The sequence below is a fragment of the Salvelinus sp. IW2-2015 genome, linkage group LG27 (genome assembly GCF_002910315.2).
Source record: "Salvelinus sp. IW2-2015 linkage group LG27, ASM291031v2, whole genome shotgun sequence".
Classification (NCBI taxonomy): Eukaryota; Metazoa; Chordata; class Actinopteri; order Salmoniformes; family Salmonidae; genus Salvelinus; species Salvelinus sp. IW2-2015.
In genome coordinates this window covers 7005856-7027164 of record NC_036867.1, presented here as the reverse complement: position 1 = coordinate 7027164, position 21309 = coordinate 7005856, and the positions used below count along the sequence as shown (strand labels likewise).

At 41.7% G+C, this 21309-nt stretch overlaps 1 protein-coding gene across 1 annotated transcript in view; it reads left to right on the top strand.

Moving 5' to 3' along the window:
- Positions 1 to 21309, top strand: part of LOC111953872 (piezo-type mechanosensitive ion channel component 2-like) — a 167413-nt gene that overhangs the window by 29826 nt on the left and 116278 nt on the right. Inside the window, exons 2-3 of the mRNA XM_070435672.1 lie at positions 664 to 759; positions 17609 to 17734. Of these exons, the coding sequence (XP_070291773.1) occupies positions 664 to 759; positions 17609 to 17734 (222 nt within the window). The remainder of the gene's footprint in view (positions 1 to 663; positions 760 to 17608; positions 17735 to 21309) is intronic.

The following is a 21309-nucleotide window of genomic DNA, read 5'->3' as shown; positions in this document are numbered from 1 at the left end:
TCATGGGAGTGGACCACTTTGTTTGAAAGCCTGAAGAAATGTTCTGCCAACGTATTTCATTTGGGCTGAATAATATCATGTGAGTGCGCTGACTCACAGGCCTGTTTAACACAAGTACCATAAGTGCCATTTTTCATTAACATTGTGCCGGCTGCAGATCGAGCTTCATGTATGTTTTCCTAGGTAATGGATGGACTGGTACTCAGGCTGACATGCTGAATGCTTGACTGAAATGGCATCAGCCACGGTTTATCTTAATGCAATCTGGATGTTTTTGGCAATGGCAGCAGTAGTAATGTTCGGGCTCCAAGTCGGCACTCCGACAGAGATCTGCCATGTTTGTTCCAGGGCAAAATGCCTGTTGTCAAACACTGTTGGAATGTCGAGTGCAGCGCGGTCTTCTATCCAGAAAACGTTGAGGTTTATAGAGCTGTCCCTTCCCTCTCCTCCATTCCCATTGACATCTCCAAAGCTGCCATCGTAACTGTGAGTTAGCCACAGAACTTCTTCGCCCTTTCATTTGAAACGTCAGCACTGCTACTCTGTTTTATTTTGGTTCCTTCTAATTAAGGGTGCTAACTTCTTAAGGGGGATTTATCCATGGTGTTATGTCATAGATGGTTTGTGATCTGACTTGGTACTTGCTGCCTTATTGTGTTGCAGCGTGTCTGTTCCGGTACAATGCCCTGTCCTTCATCTACCTCATCTACCTCCTGCTCATCCCATTGTTCCCAGAACCCACCAAAACAACAATGCGAGGTAAGAAATTGACTAAATGACTAAGAAACTGTTCCAATAGGTCATTGACTGCAGGAAAGGGCTACCTGGTAATCCCTAAAGCAAACAAGCCACTTTAAAGAGCAAAAGGTTAAATGCTTAAATTATCAGGGTTTATGGATGGCCTCGGCCTACACCTAGGATTTACAGCACTCGGTGACAGAATGATTTCTGACTGTTTGACCATCTTTGTGTCAGAGGAGGAGACGGGGATGGGAAATGATAGGGCAGTGGTTTGTCATTGTAACACAGGGCTATGACACGTGTGCACACAAACACACAAACACAAACACACACACAAACACACGCACAAACACACTGTTAGTCTTTCGAACACTGTCATTGGACATTGAAACATAAACACATACAGTGGGGAGAACAAGTATTTGATACACTGCCGATTTTGCAGGTTTTCCTACTTACAAAGCATGTAGAGGTCTGTAATTTTTATCATAGGTACACTTCAACTGTGAGAGACAGAATAAAAAATCCAGAAAATCACATTGTATGATTTTTAAGTATTATTTGCTTGTTAGTTGCGAATAAGTATTTTGATCACCTACCAACCAGTAAGAATTCCGGCTCTCACAGACTCTGTTAGTTTTTCTTTAAGAAGCCTCCTGTTCTCCACTCATTACTGTATTAACTGCACCTGTTTGAACTGTTACGCTTTGTATAAAGACACCTGTCCACAACTCAATCAACAGACTCCAACCTCTCACAATGGCCAAGACCAGAGAGCTGTGTAAGGACATCAGGGATAAAATTGTAAACTGCACGGCTGGGATGGGCTACAGGACAATAGGCAAGCAGCTTGGTGAGAAGGCAACAACTGTTGGCGGCAATTATTAGAAATTGGAAGAAGTTCAAGATGATGGTCAATCACCCTCGGTGGGGCTCCATGCAAGATCTCACCTCGTGGGGATCAATGATCATGAGGAAGGTGAGGGATCAGCCAGAACTAAACGGCAGGACCTGGTCAATGACCTGAAGAGAGCTGGGACACAGTCTCAAAGAAAACATTAGTAACACACACACCGTCATGGATTAAATCCTGCAGCGCACGCAAGGTCCCTGCTCAAGCAGCGCATGTCCAGGCCGCTGAAGTTTGCCAATGACCTGGATGATCAGAGGAGGAATGGGAGAAGGTCATGTGGTCTGTTGAGACAAAAAATAGAGCTTTTGGGTCTAAACTTCACTCGCCGTGTTTGGAGGAAGAAGAAGGATGAGTACAACCCCAAGATCACCATCCAACGTGAAGCATTGGAGTGGAAACATCATTCTTTTGGGATGCTTTTCTGCAAAGGGGACAGGACGACTGCACCGTATTGAGGGGAGATGGATGGGGCCATGTATCGCGAGATCTTGGCAACACCTCCTTCCTCAGTAAGAGATTGAAGATGGGTCGTGGGCTGGTCTTCCGCATGACAACGCCCGAAACACACAGCCAGGGCAACTAGGAGTGGCTCCGTAAGAAGCATCTCAAGGTCCTGGAGTGGCTAGCCGAGTCTCCAGACTGAACCATATGAATCTTTGGAGGAGCTGAAAGTCCATATTGCCCAGCGACAGCCCGAAACCTGAAGATCTGGAGAGGTCTGTAGGGAGGAGTGGGCCAAAATCCCGCTGCAGTGTGTGCAAACCTGGTCAAGAACTACAGGAAACGTATGTATCTCTGTATTGCAAACAAAGGTTTCTGTACCAAATATTAAGTTTTGCTTTTCTGATGTATCAATATTATGTCATGCAATAAAATGCAAATTAATTACTTAAAAATCATACAATGTGATTTTCTGGATTTTTGTTTTAGATTCCGTCTCTCACAGTTGAAGTGTACCTATGATAAAATTACAGACCTCTACATGCTTGGTAAGTAGGAAAACTGCAAAATCGGCAGTGTATCAAATACTTGTTCTCCCCACTGTAGTCCTTAAAAACAGCACATTTTTGGGGGGTGAACACCAGTGCCGTTTTCTTCATGGACGCTTCCATCTTTACCGTCTCAGTTTGAACATGGACTTTTATTGTACACTGTAAGCCTGCAGTCAAATATAGACAGTCTTATCCATACGCCCAAAAATGTTAGGGAAAAACAAGAAAGAAAGAAAAAATGAACTGTTGTAGAAACAATGGATATTTAGTGAACATGTGATAGGCGGTGATAGCACCACTCAGGAGAAGAGAGGGAGGAGGAAGGAAGGGAGACAAGACAAATGAGTGAGATGAAAGAATGCAGCCTCTGCCTGTCTGCTCAGACACTCTCCCCCTTGAGTGTCACAGGCACAAGTTAACACTGACCACGTTTACATGCCACCAATATCCCGTTGTATTTCGGGATACTCAAGTATTCTGTTTTTGGGTTGACGCATATAAAATCTATTCCTGTTACATAACGAAACAAGCTTGTATCCCGGTTATGATAAACCCGGTTAAGATGCCTGGGATATGCTGATCTTAGACGGGATACTGTGGCATGTAAACATCCCGTTTACCGTTGTTTTTCGCGGTCTGCGCAGGCTCCGTTTCGCATATCATGGGTGTTGTGTGATGTTTTCATCTGATTGTCAACTAAATAACTTCAAGTAGGCTAGTAAGCTTCTCTTCTGTCATAAGTTGTTGCCCCAGAAGACTAAATAAAGTAGTGCTCACCAGAATGTCTTACGTTAATAGAATGAATGCATTAGTAATAGTTAACACTGGTAAGGTTGTCTGTTTTGTTTAGTGACCGGGGAGAAAACGCAATAACTCCAAAACAGTGTAAAAACTTCTGTGCAAAATGTCCAAATGTCATCAGTTTGACTGGTTTTAAGGAAATTTAAAGCTGAGAAAAATGATGAAATAGGTTCCTGATAAGACTTCAGTTCGTCTTGGGTGCATATTTTATGTAGTTGAAATACTGTCTGCTTGCATAACAGTGTCAAAGATAACACATTAAACGCACATTCACATTTTCTCAAGAGATGCTGAAAGAAAGAAATCATATTTCCACTCCTGTTCCTGAGACAATTAACATTTGTTGTATCATTTTACTGCATGAAATGCATAATTCTGCAGAAGTTAACATTATACTAGCTTATATGAGAGGTTATAGGCCTACAGTCAGTGTCCGTATTTCAGTTACTATTCCATTTAACCAAGATTAACTTGAATGAGGAATATTCTGTTTATTCATGGGTACAGGGATCCTCGTCGTGAGCGGGATATCAAAGGTGCATGTAAACAGCTTATCCCGAATAAGACCTTAAGTGGGATATAAGCTATTATCCAGAATACTGTGCACATGTAAACTTGGTCACTCACTCTCACTCACTCATTAGCCTGCGAAAGCTCATCCTAAAATCCCATACACAAGCCCAATCCTCTGTCTACTATCAGTGCCTGTGCTCGCTATCAGTGCTGAAGAAGGCATTGCATCACTACAACCCTAAATCTAAGGTTGTTCCCAGGAGGTGTATATAGTAAGGTATTGGCGGTGTTGTGCCAGCTTATATTCCCTCTGTGTAGCTCAGTTGGTAGAGCATGGCACTGGCAGCGCCAGGCTTGTGGATTAGATTCCCACGGGGGACCAGTACGGAGAAGACTAAATAAAGTACACCAACAAAAAAAAAGTTGAGATGTATACACTCACTACTGTCAGTCGACCTGGATAAGAGCGTCTGCTTAATGACTAAAAATGTGAATTGTATAAACACCCTATCCTGTCCCCCCCCATTGGCCAGACTCATTTCAGTGTTGAATAACCCAGCTGTTATCTGGCGAGAAATACTCTTTCTTTTAGTCACTCCACCTGGTATTCTGTAGGTCTGGACAGAATTCGACCGCGTGTGTGTTATATCTGTTGCTATACTGTAGTATTTGTGGTCACACGACTCACACTTTAAACCAACAACAACTGAAAGCTTCATAGGTCATCATCAATAAAAACTTCAGATGCCCTTGATGTAGCTTGCCTGGCACAGCACGACCAATGGAATAGTCCCACGGCATGCCAGACAAGCCAAGCAAAATCAAACGCAACAAAAGTCTGCTGGTATGAAGTCAATTAATTGATCAGGTTGGTGTTTCCGGTCGGCTGAATACAGAGCCTTGATGCAGTATATGATTAGGATTCATCCCAGTTAAAGTGAATGAGCTGGAGGAGGTAATGTCATGCTTCTTGATTCTACGCCATGTTCAGGCATCACAATGTTATAATGGGGAGGCAGCCTGTCAGGCGCTCTGGATAAGAGCATCTGCTAAATGACTCAAATGTTAACGCTAATGTGGAAGACTTGGCTGACCTCATATATTTGTCAGCATGTTTGCTTTAACTTGACAAAGCAGTCTGGAACCACAGTCATATTTGACCCCTGACTGTATGTAAGCTATATAGTATTTGCCATTAAAAACACACAAAAAAAGGAATGATAACAGCTTATTCATAATTATTGAGAATTGACTAAGCTAACAAAAAGTTGATTTGATTGAGTGCTGAACGCATAAGGTTGATGTACACGTCACCTATATCTTAATGGACCAAAACCATACTTGATACTGTATGTGTTTGTAACCAAAGCGATCTAAATCCTACTTTAGTGCCAGTAGTAGTAATTTAAAGAATGTACTTGTGCAGAAAAATACAAGACAGGCATTTGCTAATATCTCAATCTTGGATTCTGCACTTATTCTCAGGGTAGAATGACAGTCAATGTGTCCAGTTGAGTAATGAGTTAGGCCTACACCTCACACCCAAGGTGACAGGCTCCATGTTTTTTTAATACATTTTTATTTCACCTTTATTTAACCAGGTAGGCTAGTTGAGAACAAGTTCTCATTTACAACTGCGGCGACCTGGCCATAAAGCAAAGCAGTTCGACACATACAACAACACAGAGATACACATGGAATAAACAAACATACAGTCAATAATACAGTAGAAAAAGTCTATATACAGTGTGTGCAAATGAGGTAGGGTAAGGGAGGTAAGGCAATAAATAGGCCATGGTGGCGAAGTAATTACAATATAGCAATTAAACACTGGAATGGTAGATGTGCAGAAGATGAATGTGCAAGTAGAGATACTGGAGTGCAAAGGAGCAAGATAAATAAATACAGTATGGGGATGAGGTAGTTGGATGGGCTATTTACAGATGGGCTATGTACAGGTGCAGTGATCTGTGAGCTGCTCTGACAGCTGGTGCTTAAAGCTAGTGAGGGAGATATGAGTCTCCAGCTTCAGTGATTTTTGCAGTTCGTTCCAGTCATTGGCAGCAGAGAACTGGAAGGAAAGGCGGCCAAAGGAAGAATTGACTTTGGGGGTGACCAGTGAGATATACCTGCTGGAGCGCGTGCTACGGGTGGGTGCTGCTATGGTGACCAGTGAGCTGAGATAAGGCGGGGCTTTACCTAGCAGAGACTTATAGATGACCTGGAGCCAGTGGGTTTTGTGGCGAGTATGAAGCGAGGGCCAGCCAACGAGAGCGTACAGGTCGCAGTGGAGGTGGGTATATGGGGCTTTGGTGGCAAAACGGATGGCACTGTGATAGACTGTGCTGTTGGACTCCTTTCCTTGTCCATGACACACGTACTGTAAATACATCATTCCCTACATGTAAGAACACGCAACACGTGCTTGTCAGTCATGTCTCTCTTGTTTAAGGAGGTTCTCTTGCCTCTAAAGTAGTCCCCCCAAATAATTGGTGGCAGTGGGGGGGAAATCTCAGCCTCAAAATCTTGACTCAATAATATGACGCCGGTACGTCACAAAGACAGATTCTTACTCTATATTTACTCACCACAAAACATGGAGACCGTTTATGACATCTAGTGAAGTGAAGACATGGCGCTCATTCCACTTAATCTCCAAGGAAATTGAATGACAATTTGAATGACGGTACGGTTGTGTGGTTCCCTGGTTTTTACAAGGATGAAGCAGCTGAGGCAGCCAATTGGACCGAGACAAAAAACTGTGCTAGAAAAAGATAATCTGGCGGTGATGGACAATAGAGAGGGACCCCCGGAGGTGACGGAGGTCAGGGTTCAAAAGTACAGACTTCTCTTGTCCTTTAGCAGCTGGCTGCAGAGCAGTGGAGAGATTGAGAAATTTTCCCCCTCAATTTTCTTCTCCTCCTCCAGCTGTTTCCCTCCATCGCGGCTCTAGCTCTAGGCTTCAGTCCCATCACCACTCCCTGGAAAACATGGACATGCATCTCTATCAATTAGCTCTTTCCCTCAAGTCCTTTATCAACCCGAAATGTTCTCTGATTTTACACAGCTTTTCTAATAAAGCTCAAGTGACCGTCTGTACGTCATCCTCCGCGACACCTGTTGAGGCAAAGCTTAGTGGCCAAGCAGCTAACTAGTTAGGTAATGTTGAGTAAGTTTCAAGAGGGCTCGATCCAATCATACCCGCATTCCAGCATTCACGCAGTAGATCTTATTCCCACAGTTAAATCAAAACTGTGAGAAAAGCAGTAAACATCACTATACCAGGTTCAATTGTCGGGCCGACAAATCCCATCTTGACATGCGTGCATGCACAAACAGTAAGTCCAACTTTTGTGCCAGTCATTCATTTATGTCAATTGGAGATTTGTACTAAAACGAACGAACATTGCTCAAGTTTTGATTCAGTCCTGTGTGAGCTGTTAACAAGTGGCTCCAGGGCATGTATATACCCCATCACCACACCACCGGGGCTTAGAGGTGAAGAAGGCGTGGTTTATTACAGCCAATACAACTCCAGGTCTCCTCATGGTTTGCTCACTTTGACAGTTCATCAGATGCTGTTTGCTTTGCTTCGGCCTGGTCTCTTAGTTCAATTGGGCTGATTCATACCCGGTTCAGACGGTGTAACAGGGTTGGCATTCGCGTCAACCTGAACCAGATGTCGTCCGTTAATTATAAAGATGGCTAATTGCTCCTCGAAGATAGGCGTCATTTCATAGCCACTCCTCTCTTTGTCTGACTGCGATGTGGCATGTTCTGTGCTAACACACTCTTATGCGTTTTTCAGTCATCAAATAGGTGGTATAACTGTTTTGAGAATTCCGCATAGTCAGTCGGTGTGTCATGACCTGATGCATTTTATCAACTTAGCAAACCATTGATGTAGACAACCCAGACACCGCCAATTGACACAAAAACCTTTTGCCCCAATGACTCGGGTTCTACTACCACAAATTCTAGTTTCTCCCCTCATTCGGAGAAATCTCTGTAATACAATACAGCACCACAATAGCAGCGATCTCCATTACCTCGAGCCATCCAGCAGGAAGGTAATACAAACAGACGTAATCTGTCCTTGGAGAGGGGGACGTAGGAGACAAGAGGGCTTCCTGAGGAAACAGAGCTCAATGGAGCGGTCGTCACCAGGGGACCCCAGGCCCACGCCTCCCTAAACTCCTTCATCCAAACCCCTTCGCCTCTTTTCCTCAGGAAACCGATGAGTCACCTGCACCGTCCGCACAACAAGCTGCCTGCCTCCCTGCCTGCCATCCCTCTTCCGCCCTCCATGTCTCTTTGAATCCTGACTCAATGCAAGACGTCAACTGTGGCCCTCTGGGGTCCTCTGTTAAGGCAAACCAACAGTGAGGCTTTGATTCATTGTGGTATTGGGTATTTTGTAATGTGGTTTGAATTTGAACTTATGTTGATTTTTTGTCAAATTTAAACCTCTGAAGCGATTGTTTTGAATAGAAATTGGATTGGATGCTTGTTCAGCACTGAATTTAATAATAATAGTGCAAAATGTTTAGGGAAGTTGAAGAATGCAAGTGTCTGCATCATTGTCTGCTGGTCAGTCAACTAGCTCTTTCTGTTGAGGTTGCATTCCAAGACCAATACTGTATTCTGGCTTGGGCTTATTCTTTGGGAGCCCCTGAGGTGATGTCTCTGCCTCTCTCCACACACAGGCACACACAGGCAAAGACACACACACGCACACACACAGAGCTTCCACAATGTGCATTGGAGAGTCCCAGTGGTGTGTTCTGGGGCATATCATAGACTCTGAGAAACATCATAAGGCCTAATTAGAGACTGGTTGACAGTTTGTTTCCTTGATGCATTAAACATCTGTATCTATGTTGTTAGCTGTAGCATTTACTTTAGCAGATCCTGAGTCATTTCAACTCTTAGCATACATTTGCTGCCGAATTAATCAAAAACAGCCAAATGTACTGTTTTGTTTTGCTATTTATTTTGTGTGTAATATATTGATATTTATCTTTATCAAATCAAATCAAGTCCTTTGTCACGTTCTGACCATAGTTCTTATGTGTTTTGCTTGTTTTAGTGTTGGTCAGGACGTGAGCTGGGTGGGCATTCTATGTTGTGTGTCTTGTTTGTCCGTTTCTATGTTTGGCCTAATATGCTTTCTCAATCAGAGGCAGATGTTTTGTGTTGTCTCTGATTGGGAATCATATATAGGTGGAAATTAACTAAAGTAAAAAATACAATTGTATAAAATTATAAAAAGTAACACAATAACATCAATACTACTAATATTGTAAATCTGTATTATTACTAAGACTACTGTTTTAATGAATAGAATTAGTCAAGCCAAAAAACACATTGATCCTTCAAATGTAGTCATGGCGCTCCACATTCTCCCAGAAAATCTGTACAACGAGGGATTTTACCTCTAATTACCTACCTCTGTAGCGGGAGAGCATGTTGGCCATGTTTTTACAAGAACATGTTAATACATAAAATTGGAGTTCAATTAATGACCGCGTCCCAAACTTCATCACTACCCCAGGAAGCTTTGACTACAGTCGAGACAGACATTTTTATTTTTACACAACCACCCTTGGGGTACTTTGTTTTTATTTACTTTCAAGATGGCCGCCATAAAACATTATTCTTTATTTTTTTGTTTACTTAAAAAAAAAAAAAACTTTGCTCTTTACAAGATCAGTTTTATTTCAGATGGAATTTGGGTCTAAAGACCCATCTAGTTACCATACACAGCACTACTTCTCATGCGCTTCTTTCCCCAGCAGTCTATAGCAGTATAACAACTACACTATCACCTAAACACACAACTAACCCTAATATGCATTTTCTTCACGCCACAGTCTAATATGTCTTGGGGCTTGCACTCAAGGAATTCTCTCCAGGCTGGTTTAGACCTGTATTCATTCCTAGGGCAGCTTTAAAGGGGATGTGGCATGTGAAGGTAACTGTGGCACGATAGCACAATTTAGATTTTTTGCTAGGCCGTATTTAAAGGGTAAGTGCTTTCCACTAGATTACACCAGATGAAACAGACTACATTGAGCGGGTAGCTAGGTAACATAGTATTAACACATAGCTCAATTTAGCCTTGGCAAAGTAAATGGATAAACATGTGGTCAGTTTGCTGGGGTATATTGGACAGTATTTATTAACAGTGTTCTGATTCAGCTAGTAGAATTACAATGTTTTAATGTCAGGAATATGTTTTCAACAACTAAATGTCAACAACTTACATTTTGTGTCATTTTGAGTCACATTACATTGAGTCATTTTTTGTCAACAAATTATCCTTAAAACATTGGGCCATATTTAATCAGAGCCAGTAACTTGGTTTGGTTGAATAGGGCTCTTACATCAGCTATGCTTAGGCTCTGGCAATAGATCTAGTCAAATTTCTGTTTTGTCTGTCATTTGAGCTCACCTAAACGAGTAGTCCACTAGTTGGCTTCCATGACAAAACAAATCAATGCCAATCAACTTTTTAATCTGAAGGAGAGCTATTTCAATGGACTTAACTACAACATGTACCTACTCTGTTTCCCTTCATCCTCCTCTTGCTCTGACAGTATGGGTTCACAAATCAGATTTTCTCTCCCTAATAAGAACAGCAGTAAAGTGTCATAGATTCACAACCATAGGAATCAGAGTCCATTTGGAATAATGTGATTTACTCCCTATCAGTGATTTGTGATGGCCAATAAAGAGCTCTACTTTCAGTCAACAGGATTGGCAAGGAGCAGCGGAGTCAGGCAAAACAATTAGAAGTTATGACGGGCACGACGGGAACCAAGTTGCAACTCGAGCATCTTTGGCCCCAGGCATGCCGGGACCCTACCTAGGGGCCCTTTAAACGAGCAAAGCAGCTCACTCCCGTGGGGCTCACGCCGAACACACAACAAGTTTAAAGTTTTAATAGTCGTATGGATAGGTTACACATGGTATACACCGTCCAACGACATGCTTACTTGCCGGTTCCTTCTCGACAACGCAACAACAATAAGAAATAATAAAAGATAAGAATACGAACATAAAGTAAATGGTTCAGTAGAATAGAATACATTTTTATGTAGATGCAGGATTTTTATTTGATCCCTCTTTTGTTGCTGCACGGCAGGAAATGCAAACTTGTTGTGTATTTGAGTTTTCAAAAGGCTTCTAAAGTTTGTATTTCTACTTTGAAATTTCAGACTTGATTTGCCCTAATGAAAAATGTATCAACCCCTACAAAAATGTTGCTACAGGATTATTTTCCTGCTGCAGCAAACTGGCTCAAATTAAGGTCCTACATCTGTAAGTATAATACAAGAAGGCACAATTTATAGTCCAATATTTACACATGTTTTGGGGAAGGGGGGATAGGAAGGCAAGTGTTTAAATTGTGCAGTATTTAGCAATCATACATTTAGCAACCGTACGCTTGCCAGTCCTCTTGCACTGGCATCCAGAGATTCAGATACATACCTTCACACTGTTGCATTCCATTAATCTCAACCTTAATTCAAACACGGTGGTGAATGGAAGAGAAGTGAAAAGGGGGGGGGTCTAAATCACACAATTTGTTTTGTTGATGTTGGAGTATGCCTATACAACCTCTTTTGTTCTTATGCCCTAAATCAGGTGAGGTGTGGGCAATTCCAATCCTCGAGGGCCTGATTGGTGTCACAGTTTTGCCCCAGTTAACACACCTGACTCCAATAATCACCTAATCATGATCTTCAGTTCAGAATGCAATTTGATTGATCAGCTGTGTTTACTAGGGATGGAGAAAAAGTATGACACCAATCAGGCCCTCGAGGACTGGAGTTGCCCACCCCTGCCCTAACTCTTACACACACACACACACACACACACACACACACACACACACACACACACACAGCTGTCGAACACCTGACCCTTGTTATCGGCCATAATATTACATGCTTTCCCAAAGGATTGCTAAGTGTTGAAAAATGTTCTTGACCAGGAATACAGTATTAATGCCACTGGTGTGGCTATTTGCTGGTTCTAAATGAACACATCTGGTCCAGCTTCCTGTGTAAGTATCGCCTTTCTACAGTCAATTGGGATATTCTCAGTGGTGTTATTGAGAATAAAACAATTTAACATAAACAGTTGCATTCATGAGTTTTATTGACAAATGTCAATAAAAAAAATAAGGTCCGCCAAAGTGAAAACTTGATCAAAATGAATTTATAAAATGCTGTTAGTACATAAATGGTTTGCTCACTGGGAAATTAATATCCAACTAGTCAGTAACAACTGTGTGGAGTTTGGAGTTTGTGTCAGCAACTATGTAGCTTATTACAGTATTATAGACACTACATCCTGGGATTTCCTGTGATCTTCTATACAGAAGAACCACTTACCTTCTGTCGACTTGTGTGTAGCTTGTGAACATAGAGCAACATGTGCGTGTTCGTGGGAGTCTCAGCTTTTCATAGATAGCGTGTAATAGTTTGTAGCTCAAACCATTCAGACCCTACAGATGTTTTTGTAAAATGACCCGGCCCCGGGCCCCTTCGGGATCCGCCATTGTCTCACAAACACCACTCTAGCTCCCGTTAATCACATAGACTAATGCTTGGTGTCTACGGATGCAGAAGAAATGTACACTTAGTATACCAAACATTGGGAACACTTTCCTAATATTGAGTTGCACCCCCCTTTGCCCTCAGAACAGTCTCAATTCGTCAGGGCATGGACCCTACAGGGATGCTAGACCATGTTGACTCCAATACTTCCCACAGTTGTGTCAAGTTGGCTGGATGTCCTTTGGGTGGTAGGCCATTCTTGATACACATGGGAAACTGTTGAGCATGAAAAACCCAGCAGCTTTGCAGTTCTTGACACACACCTGTGCGCCTGGCACCTACTACCATGCCCCATTCAGGCTTTTAAATATGTAGTCTTGCCCATTCAGAGGGTGAATGGGCAAGACTAAATATTTAAGAGCCTGAATACATACACAATCCACGTCTCATTTGTCTCAATTCTTAAACATCTTTCTTTAACTTGTCTCCTACCCTTCATCTAAACTGATTAAAGTGGATTTAACAAGTGATATCATTAAGGGATCATAGCTTCACCTGGATTCACCTGGTCAGTCTGTCATGGAAAGAGCAGGTGTTCTTAATGTTTTATACACTCAGTGTACGAATACAATGGTACAACCCAAAAGTCTGTAGCTCAAACACACTATGTTTAAAAGTGGTTAGAAGTTCAACATGCATCAGCGTTACGGTGGGACTCATTGGGTTAATGGTATAAAAAAGTTATTAGTTCTCATAGGTATAAGGGATAACAATTATTTCTAAGACATAATTGGCTGAAAAGAAAAACAATGCAATTATATATACGTATGGTACATGAACAGACTCGTTGACATATTTCCACAACAGTATCTCATTGTAATGTACACACAATGCTCTTCGAAAAATGTGCCTCCCTCTCGACAGACGGTTTGAAAGATTACAACCAGTAGGTGTTTATGATGTAGCATGTCCGCTGTTTGATGTGTGGAGCCTTATGAAATGTGTGTAATGGTAGAGAACCACAATGGATGGGGATAGCCTTTGGCAACAGTGAAAACAGTGCAGTGTGAAAGTTACCCTGCAGCCATGTTGGGTTGGAACAATACATCTCAAACGTCTAATCTAAAACAGACCGAGAAACCAACTACAATTAGATGCTCGAGACCATTCACTGAAAATCCCTTTGTTGACGTGCCATTGTGGCAAATGCAATGTTAATACACCACAGATTTTACATTTGACTTTAATCATAGCCCCAGCGTTTTAAAGGAAGTTCAATACATTGTTAGACGACAATAGACGTACAACTGATTGGCTCTTAGTTTGATTGTAAAATTGTAAAATGTCACCGCCATATGTGAGCAGGGTAAATTCATTTGAATTCCATCACTTTTGGACATTATCCCTTTTGATTTAAACAAAACTTTCCATAATTTCTGCCCATGGAATAAGTGGTCAGAAAGTAACTTTTTAGACCTGAATTCCAAAACACGCAGGAGATAAATGTGCTCAAAGTTGACCCATTTTGCATACCCCACCATACTATGAGACATCCATGTCCTCATCACTGGAAAATATAAAATGGTTGAGTTTGATATCATTTTAAAGCTTACAAACAGTGGGTTTTTGTGTTGTGCCCACTATCGGTTGTGACAGATCATGCTCCTAAATACAGGGTGGGTGTCATTTCAATCATAGAAATATAATTCATAGAATGGACCTATCCCTTCAGACCACTGCAATTTAGCTGGTACGCAATTGAAATGTAAATTGAATTTACATTTTTACTTCTAATTACTACCACAAAGATGGCCGCAGGTCCACCCACCGTTGAATGTCAACTTAAATGATCATGTCTTTTCTAATATCTATATTTCTATGATTTCAATAGATTTCCAATGGAAGATTGACAGTATAATTTAAAACAACAGTTTCCCCATTCAAGTCAACATTCTCGGATGTGCTACCATTTGGAAGTTGAAATTAAAAATGTATTCCCATTTTAGTAGATTTAACAGCCAAAACACAACAACCACCCTGTATTGAAGAGGGTGTTGTGCTTCAACCAATGGCGAGCACAACCAATGGCGTGCACAACACAAAAAACACAAAAATAGGGTTTAAGCTACAACATATGCAAATATGGGAAAGAAATCTGAGTTTTTTAGATAATTGATGTAAAAGGGTTAACAATTAAAACATTTACAAAAAGTTGTTTTATTTAATTTTTTATGATATAATAGTTTGACAACCCTGTTTGTAAGCTTTTAAATGATATCAATCTCAACCGTTCACCTTTTCCAGTGATGAAGACATGGATGTCTCATGCTATGCTGGGGTATGCAAAATGGGTCAACTTTGAGCACCTTTATCTCTTGAATGTTTTGGCATTCAGGTCCAGAAAGTCTCTTTCTGAAAATACGTATGGAAGGTTTTGTTCAAATCAAAAGGGGTGCTGTCAAAAAGTGCTTGAATTTAACTTAATTTACCCAGCATCAATATTTGATTCCTAATGTAACATGATTAAATGTGGAAGTCACACTCTCTATGTGACAGATACAGTTTACCTGAGTGTCCATATCAGCATCACACATCTCTGGAAGTTGCGTATGAGTCACAAGGCGTTGGTGTCAGAAGTGAGATCACTAATGCTATACTCTTAGAACAAAAAGGTGCTATCTAGAACCTAAAATGGTTCTTTGGTTTTCCCCATAGGAGAACCCTTTGAAGAACCATTTTTGGTTCCAGGTAGAACCCTTTCCACAGAGGGTTCTACATGGAACCAAAAAGGGTTCTACCTGGAACACAAAAAGGATTCTCCTATGGGGACAGCCAAAGAACCCTTTTGGAACCCTTTTTTCTATTGGTGTAATAGAAAGATGGAAGTGGCCCTTTGGGAGTTTACAGGAGTGCGTTCTTGCTCTGTGTCAAGGGCCTGACAGCTGCACAGTTAGTGGCTGACACTCAGCTAAGGCACTCTCAGCTATCTCTCACACTTTGAGCTAGTCTCACTGCCTGACTTTGATAAGGTTTGAGCTAAATCGAAGGGGCCAATTTGTCAGCTTAATTTGATATCTTCCTTGGAGTTATGTTTCCATAGTAAGGGATATTACATGTACTTGTTTGTTTTGATGAAACCCTGCCAACATCTTGTTTGGATCCGCCATGAACTGAGTGGGCTCTTCTGCTTCCTGGTTAGATGCTATGTTGTACTAATCGACTGAACAGGCTGAATCATTTCTATTCAGAAGCTTCTTCTTTGATCACTTTCCCCTTGCTTCATGATGCTTTTGCCTACAACACATCTAGACCCCTGCATCCTCCCATAATCACTCCTATCAACATCTCGAAGCAGCCTGTCAAATCAGCAGCATACCACGCTGTATCCAACTGGTGGTTTGCTAAGCAGGGTTGGTCCTGGTCAATCCCTGGATGGGAGACCAGATGCTGCTGGAAGTGATGTTTGAGGGCCAGTAGAAGGCACTCTTTCCTGTGATCTAAAATAAAAATAAGAAATACCTATCCCAGGGGAGTGATTGGGAACATTGCCCTGTATAGGGTGCTGTCTTTCAGATACGATGTTAAATGGGTGTCCTGACTCTCTGTGGTCACTAAAGATCCCATGACACTTATTGTAGGGGTGTTAACCCTAGTGTCCTGGCTAAATTCCCAATCTGGCTGTCATACCACCATGGCTACATAATCCTCCCCTCCCCTGTAACTATTCCCCAGGTTGTTGCTGTAAATGAGAATGTGTTCTCAGTCAACTTACTGGGTTAAATAAATGAAATGACCAATCATTTCTAGGTGTTGAGCTCTGTTTTATGCATCCCATTTTACTTTTGCTTTGCCGGCATTGAGCTCACCGTGTGTTTAGGTTGGTCCACACATGACGGACGGCCACCGGGCTGCCAAAAATATCACTGGGATATTACTGGTCCTTGGCAGCGGAGAAGCCTGTAATACAGTACTGTATTAGGAGTAATGGAGGTGGATTACTGCAGGCCTGGCCTGTTAGGATGGGACCAGACAGGATAAGATGATTACCATCAACCCTATAACAGGGCTGTGGGGTTTCCACTTGGTTAATGACTGTATTCTAACATTACCCTACAGTTGGTGGATCATTGGGCTGCTAATAGTTGGTTGCGAGTGTTTACAGGTCTGTGATATATGGAATAGGATTTGGTTGAATCAATTTGAGTTTAAAGTACGGCCTGACTAATGATATGAGATTAGTTATGAAGTTTATGTTGCAATAACATTGTTAGTTGACGTCCTTGTGAAGTTGAAATTTGTCTCATGCTCTAGTAACCTTTGGACACCAGTAAAACCAGAATACAACCAAGAAGTAGCCAATGGTGTAAAGTACTTAAGTAAAAATACTTTAAAGTACTACTTAAGTCAATTTTTGTACTTTACTTTACTATTTATATTTTTGACAACTTTTACTTTTTATTCCACTACATTCCTAAAGAAAATAATTTACTATTTACCTAATACATATTCCCTGTCACCCAAAAGTATTTGTTACATTTCGAATGCTTAGCAGGACAGGAAAATGGTTCAATTCACACACTTTTCAACAGAACATCTGCCTACTGCCTCTGATATGGCGGACTCACTAAACACACATGCTTTGTTTATAAATTATGACTGAGTGTTGGAGTGTGCCTGGCTATTCGTAAATGAAAAAAAGAAGAAAATTGTGCCGTTTGGTTTACTTAATATAAGGAATGTGAAATGATTTATGCTTATACTTTTACTTTTGACACTTTAGTATATTTTAGCAATAATATTTATTTTTCATACTTAAGTATATTTAAAACCAAATACGTTTAGACTTTTACTCTAGTAGTATTTTTCTGGGTGACTTTCATTTGTACTTGAGTCATTTTCTATTAAGGTATCTTTACTTTTACTCAAGCATAACAGTTAAGTACTTTTTCCACAACTGGAAGTAGCCTAGTCATCACTACTACTGTTTAACTTTTGTTAGCTATTCAGTGAGTCTGAAGTATACACTTGAATGACCTCGGTATCTGAAAAACCTTAGATGATCATGTTTCTCTCTCTTTCAGGTCACACAGGGCGCCTGCTCAAGTCCCTGTGCTTCACAAGTATAGCCTTCCTGCTTCTGCACATCATCTACCAGGTCACCGTCAACAGTCTGCTAGCAGGAGACAACCTAGAACCCAACTTCAACTGTGAGTATCAACCTTCTCTACTACACTCCCAGCACAGTGTGATGTCAGGTCTACCTCGTTTACACACACGCACATGTGTAGGAATGTACAAACACGCATACGCGCACACACACACACAGCTGTCTCACACCTGACCCTTAATATTGGCCATAATATTACATGCTTTCCCAAAGGATTGCTAGGGGTTGAAAAATGTTCTTGACCAGGAATGCAGTATTAATGCCACTGGTGGCTATTTGCTGGTTCCAAATGGATTGATTGGATTTACATGTCGATATGCTGTATATCCCACATTGATATAAATGACTTGGAATACAGCAGTACCTAGGCTGAAGTCTGTGAGCAGCCACCCCAGTAAGTGGCACCTGGGCTGGTTGGGGCTGCAGGGTGGGGGTGAGCAGAGGTCACAGCCCAGCCCACGCCTGGATCAGGTTACCCACTGGCCCCGACACCAGGGTGTTCAGACCAGAACCCGAAACCCGGTCTGGGCCGCGGCCCAACACAGACCCCGCTGTTGCTGCTGCTGCAAACTACTGGCACAACTCTCCCTGAGTAGCAATATAAAGCCACAACATCTGCACTCAAGATGGGGATAAACATAATGAAAACAAAAAACTCCCTAACTCGCATGCTGTCCTGACAGAAGTGCATTCAAACCCCCCACCGAAAATTCAGAGTGAAGGCTGTCTGTTTCACATGTGCAGAGTACAATCATAAAAATTGAAGGGCGGTGTCTTCAAGTTGCATAAATACCCCTTGAAACGCCAGTCTGGACTCGTCCCCAGTGTCAGTGTGCACGGTGTTATGTCAAAAGATGGAACGAAAACAATCGATCAAGGAACTTCAGCGATTCACCAAGTTTTGAAAAACCAGAGTGTAACTTTGTGTGCGATGTGTAAATAGTCTAGTTCTTTGATGAAAGGTTGGAACTATGTATCAACTTTAAACCCTGTCTAGACAGGACAATGCTGTGCTGTTCTAAACGGCTGTGTTAACAGCCTTTTTTCTGTCAAATACCCCGTGACAATTCCAAAATACTGATGAAAATTCGCTGGCAAACACAGTACAGTGGGAAGTTGTGCCAATGCTGGAGTCAGTTGTAGTCAGAATGCAATTAACAGATATGAGAAGAAATAATAGTGGACACTATAGACAGTGCTTTTGGGTAAATAATAGTGGACACTATAGATGATACCAGTCTCCCGGGTGGCGCAGTGGTCTAGGGCACTGCATCGCAGTGCTAGCTGCGCCACCAGAGTCTCTGGGTTTGCGCCCAGGCTCTGTCGCAGCCGGCCGCAACCGGGAGATCCGTGGGCGACGCCACAATTGGCATAGCGTCGTCCGGGTTAGGGAGGGTTTGGCCGGTAGGGAGGGTTTGGCCGGTAGGGATATCCTTGTCTCAGTATGTAAAAATGTAATAAAAATGTATGCACTCTACTGTAAGTCGCTCTGGATAAGAGCGTCTGCTCTTGGCGGTAGGGATATCCTTGTCTCAGTATGTAAAAATGTAATAAATGTATGCACTCTACTGTAAGTCGCTCTGGATAAGAGCGTCTGCTAAATGACTAAAATGTAAATGTAATACTCTTGGGTAAATAATAGTGGACAATATAAAGACGGTACTCTTGGGTAAATTATATGGACACTATAGACAATGCTTTTGGGTAAATAATAGTGGACACTATGGACAGTGATTTTGGGTAAATAATAGTGGACACAATAGATGGTACTCTTGGATAAATAATAGTGGACACAATAGACAGTGCTTTTGGGTAAATAATAGTGGACACTATAGACAGTGCTTTTGGGTAAATAATAGTGGACACTATAGATGACTCTTTGGGTAATAATTGTGGACAATATAAAGACGGTACTCTTGGGTAAATTATAGTGGACACTATAGACAATGCTTTTGGGTAAATAATAGTGGACACTATGGACAGTGATTTTGGATAAATAATAGTGGACACAATAGATGGTACTCTTGGGTAAATAATAGTGGACACTATAGACTGTACTCTTGGGTGTGATAAAAAAGTCAAACAGAACAATTACGCAAAATCCGCTCAGTGCAATTCATTGTGAAGTATTGACTACACTTGCCCGAACAATTCATTCATTTCATTATTTCTAAAGCAGAAATCAATCAGAGCTCTGAGGAAATAGAAGTATTTGTACTAGGGGCAAAATTACAATACTGGCCCTTCCAATCCTTATGTACTGACCCTTCCCTTCCATTACTTATGTACTGGCCCTTCCAATCTTTATGTACTGGCCTTCTGAAACACTCATTACAATCCTCAACAGTAGCTGATTGAACTCCATTTGTTAACCAGAATCATAATGAGGAACATGGTCTCTAATGGGTAGCTAAGTTTACCACTATGTGAACCAAACACAAACCTTTACCCACGTCCAATGCTTCTAAAGTTACACATTGAGTTATACTTCGGTATTGTTGTTTGGCCTGACTGAAACATCAGTGAAAGCAACTGTGACCCTTCCACACACACATTCTTGCCCATTCACCCTCTGAATTGTACACATGCAATCCATGTCTCAATTGTCTCAAGGCTTAAAAATCCTTCTTTAACCCGTCTCCTCCCCTTCACCTACACTGATTGAAGTGGATTTATGAAGTAACATCAATAAGGGATCATAGCTTTCACTTGGATTCACCTGGTCAGTCTATGTAATGGAAAAAATCAGGTGTTCTTAATGCTTTGTACACTCAGTGCATGTTCTCCTGTATCTGAGTAGTGAGGGGAACCAGTACCATCATATGGGGCTTCAAAACAAACATTTTAGTGCTCAAGTATTTTGCACCATGGTTTATCATGAGGTTCGGCATTCCTACTTTTATTGCTATTCATAGCTGTTGAGTCTACTATTTCATATTGTGTCACGGGATGTTTACTGCTGACAGGAGAACCTTCCAATGATCCTGGTTGGTTGGGGATGTACTGTGCTGTATGGAGTTGCAAGGGAGGCAGCGTCCATCAAATTCACACCTTGCTAATCTTGCACTGCGGAAAGGGGAGTTTCATATGATCTTGTCATGATTACACAATTTGTTGGTATTTTCTTGGCTCTGTAACATATATTGTTGCAATACAAGTTTTCCAAAGCGTGCATTTGGTTGAATTACCAGCCTTTCAATTGAGCTATGTGAGATGTGAGATATGCCCATATTAACTTTCACTTCTGACAGCATTTGATGCTCTGTATTATGTTTAGTACCCCTGTTAGTAACCACCTATGACATCACAGCGCTAGCTAGGGGGAAGCCAACAGAAGAAGCTCCTTCACACAGGGAAGGTTATCTGATGGTTCAACAGTTCCTTTGTTTCTACATTCCCCCCAGGTCCAAGGGGCCTTTGAGTGTGTCGTGGCGGTGAGTCTACGGCACTGTAAGGGGATTTGGACGGGGAGGGGTGGCCAGTCAACATGACCTCAGATTAACACAAGACACTAATAAAACTTTAGGAACATTTCACTGATCACCCTCTCCACTCGGTCCACAGCCTGTTGGGTGACATGTCTTCACTGCATCCCCACGTGAGGTTGGTGCATTT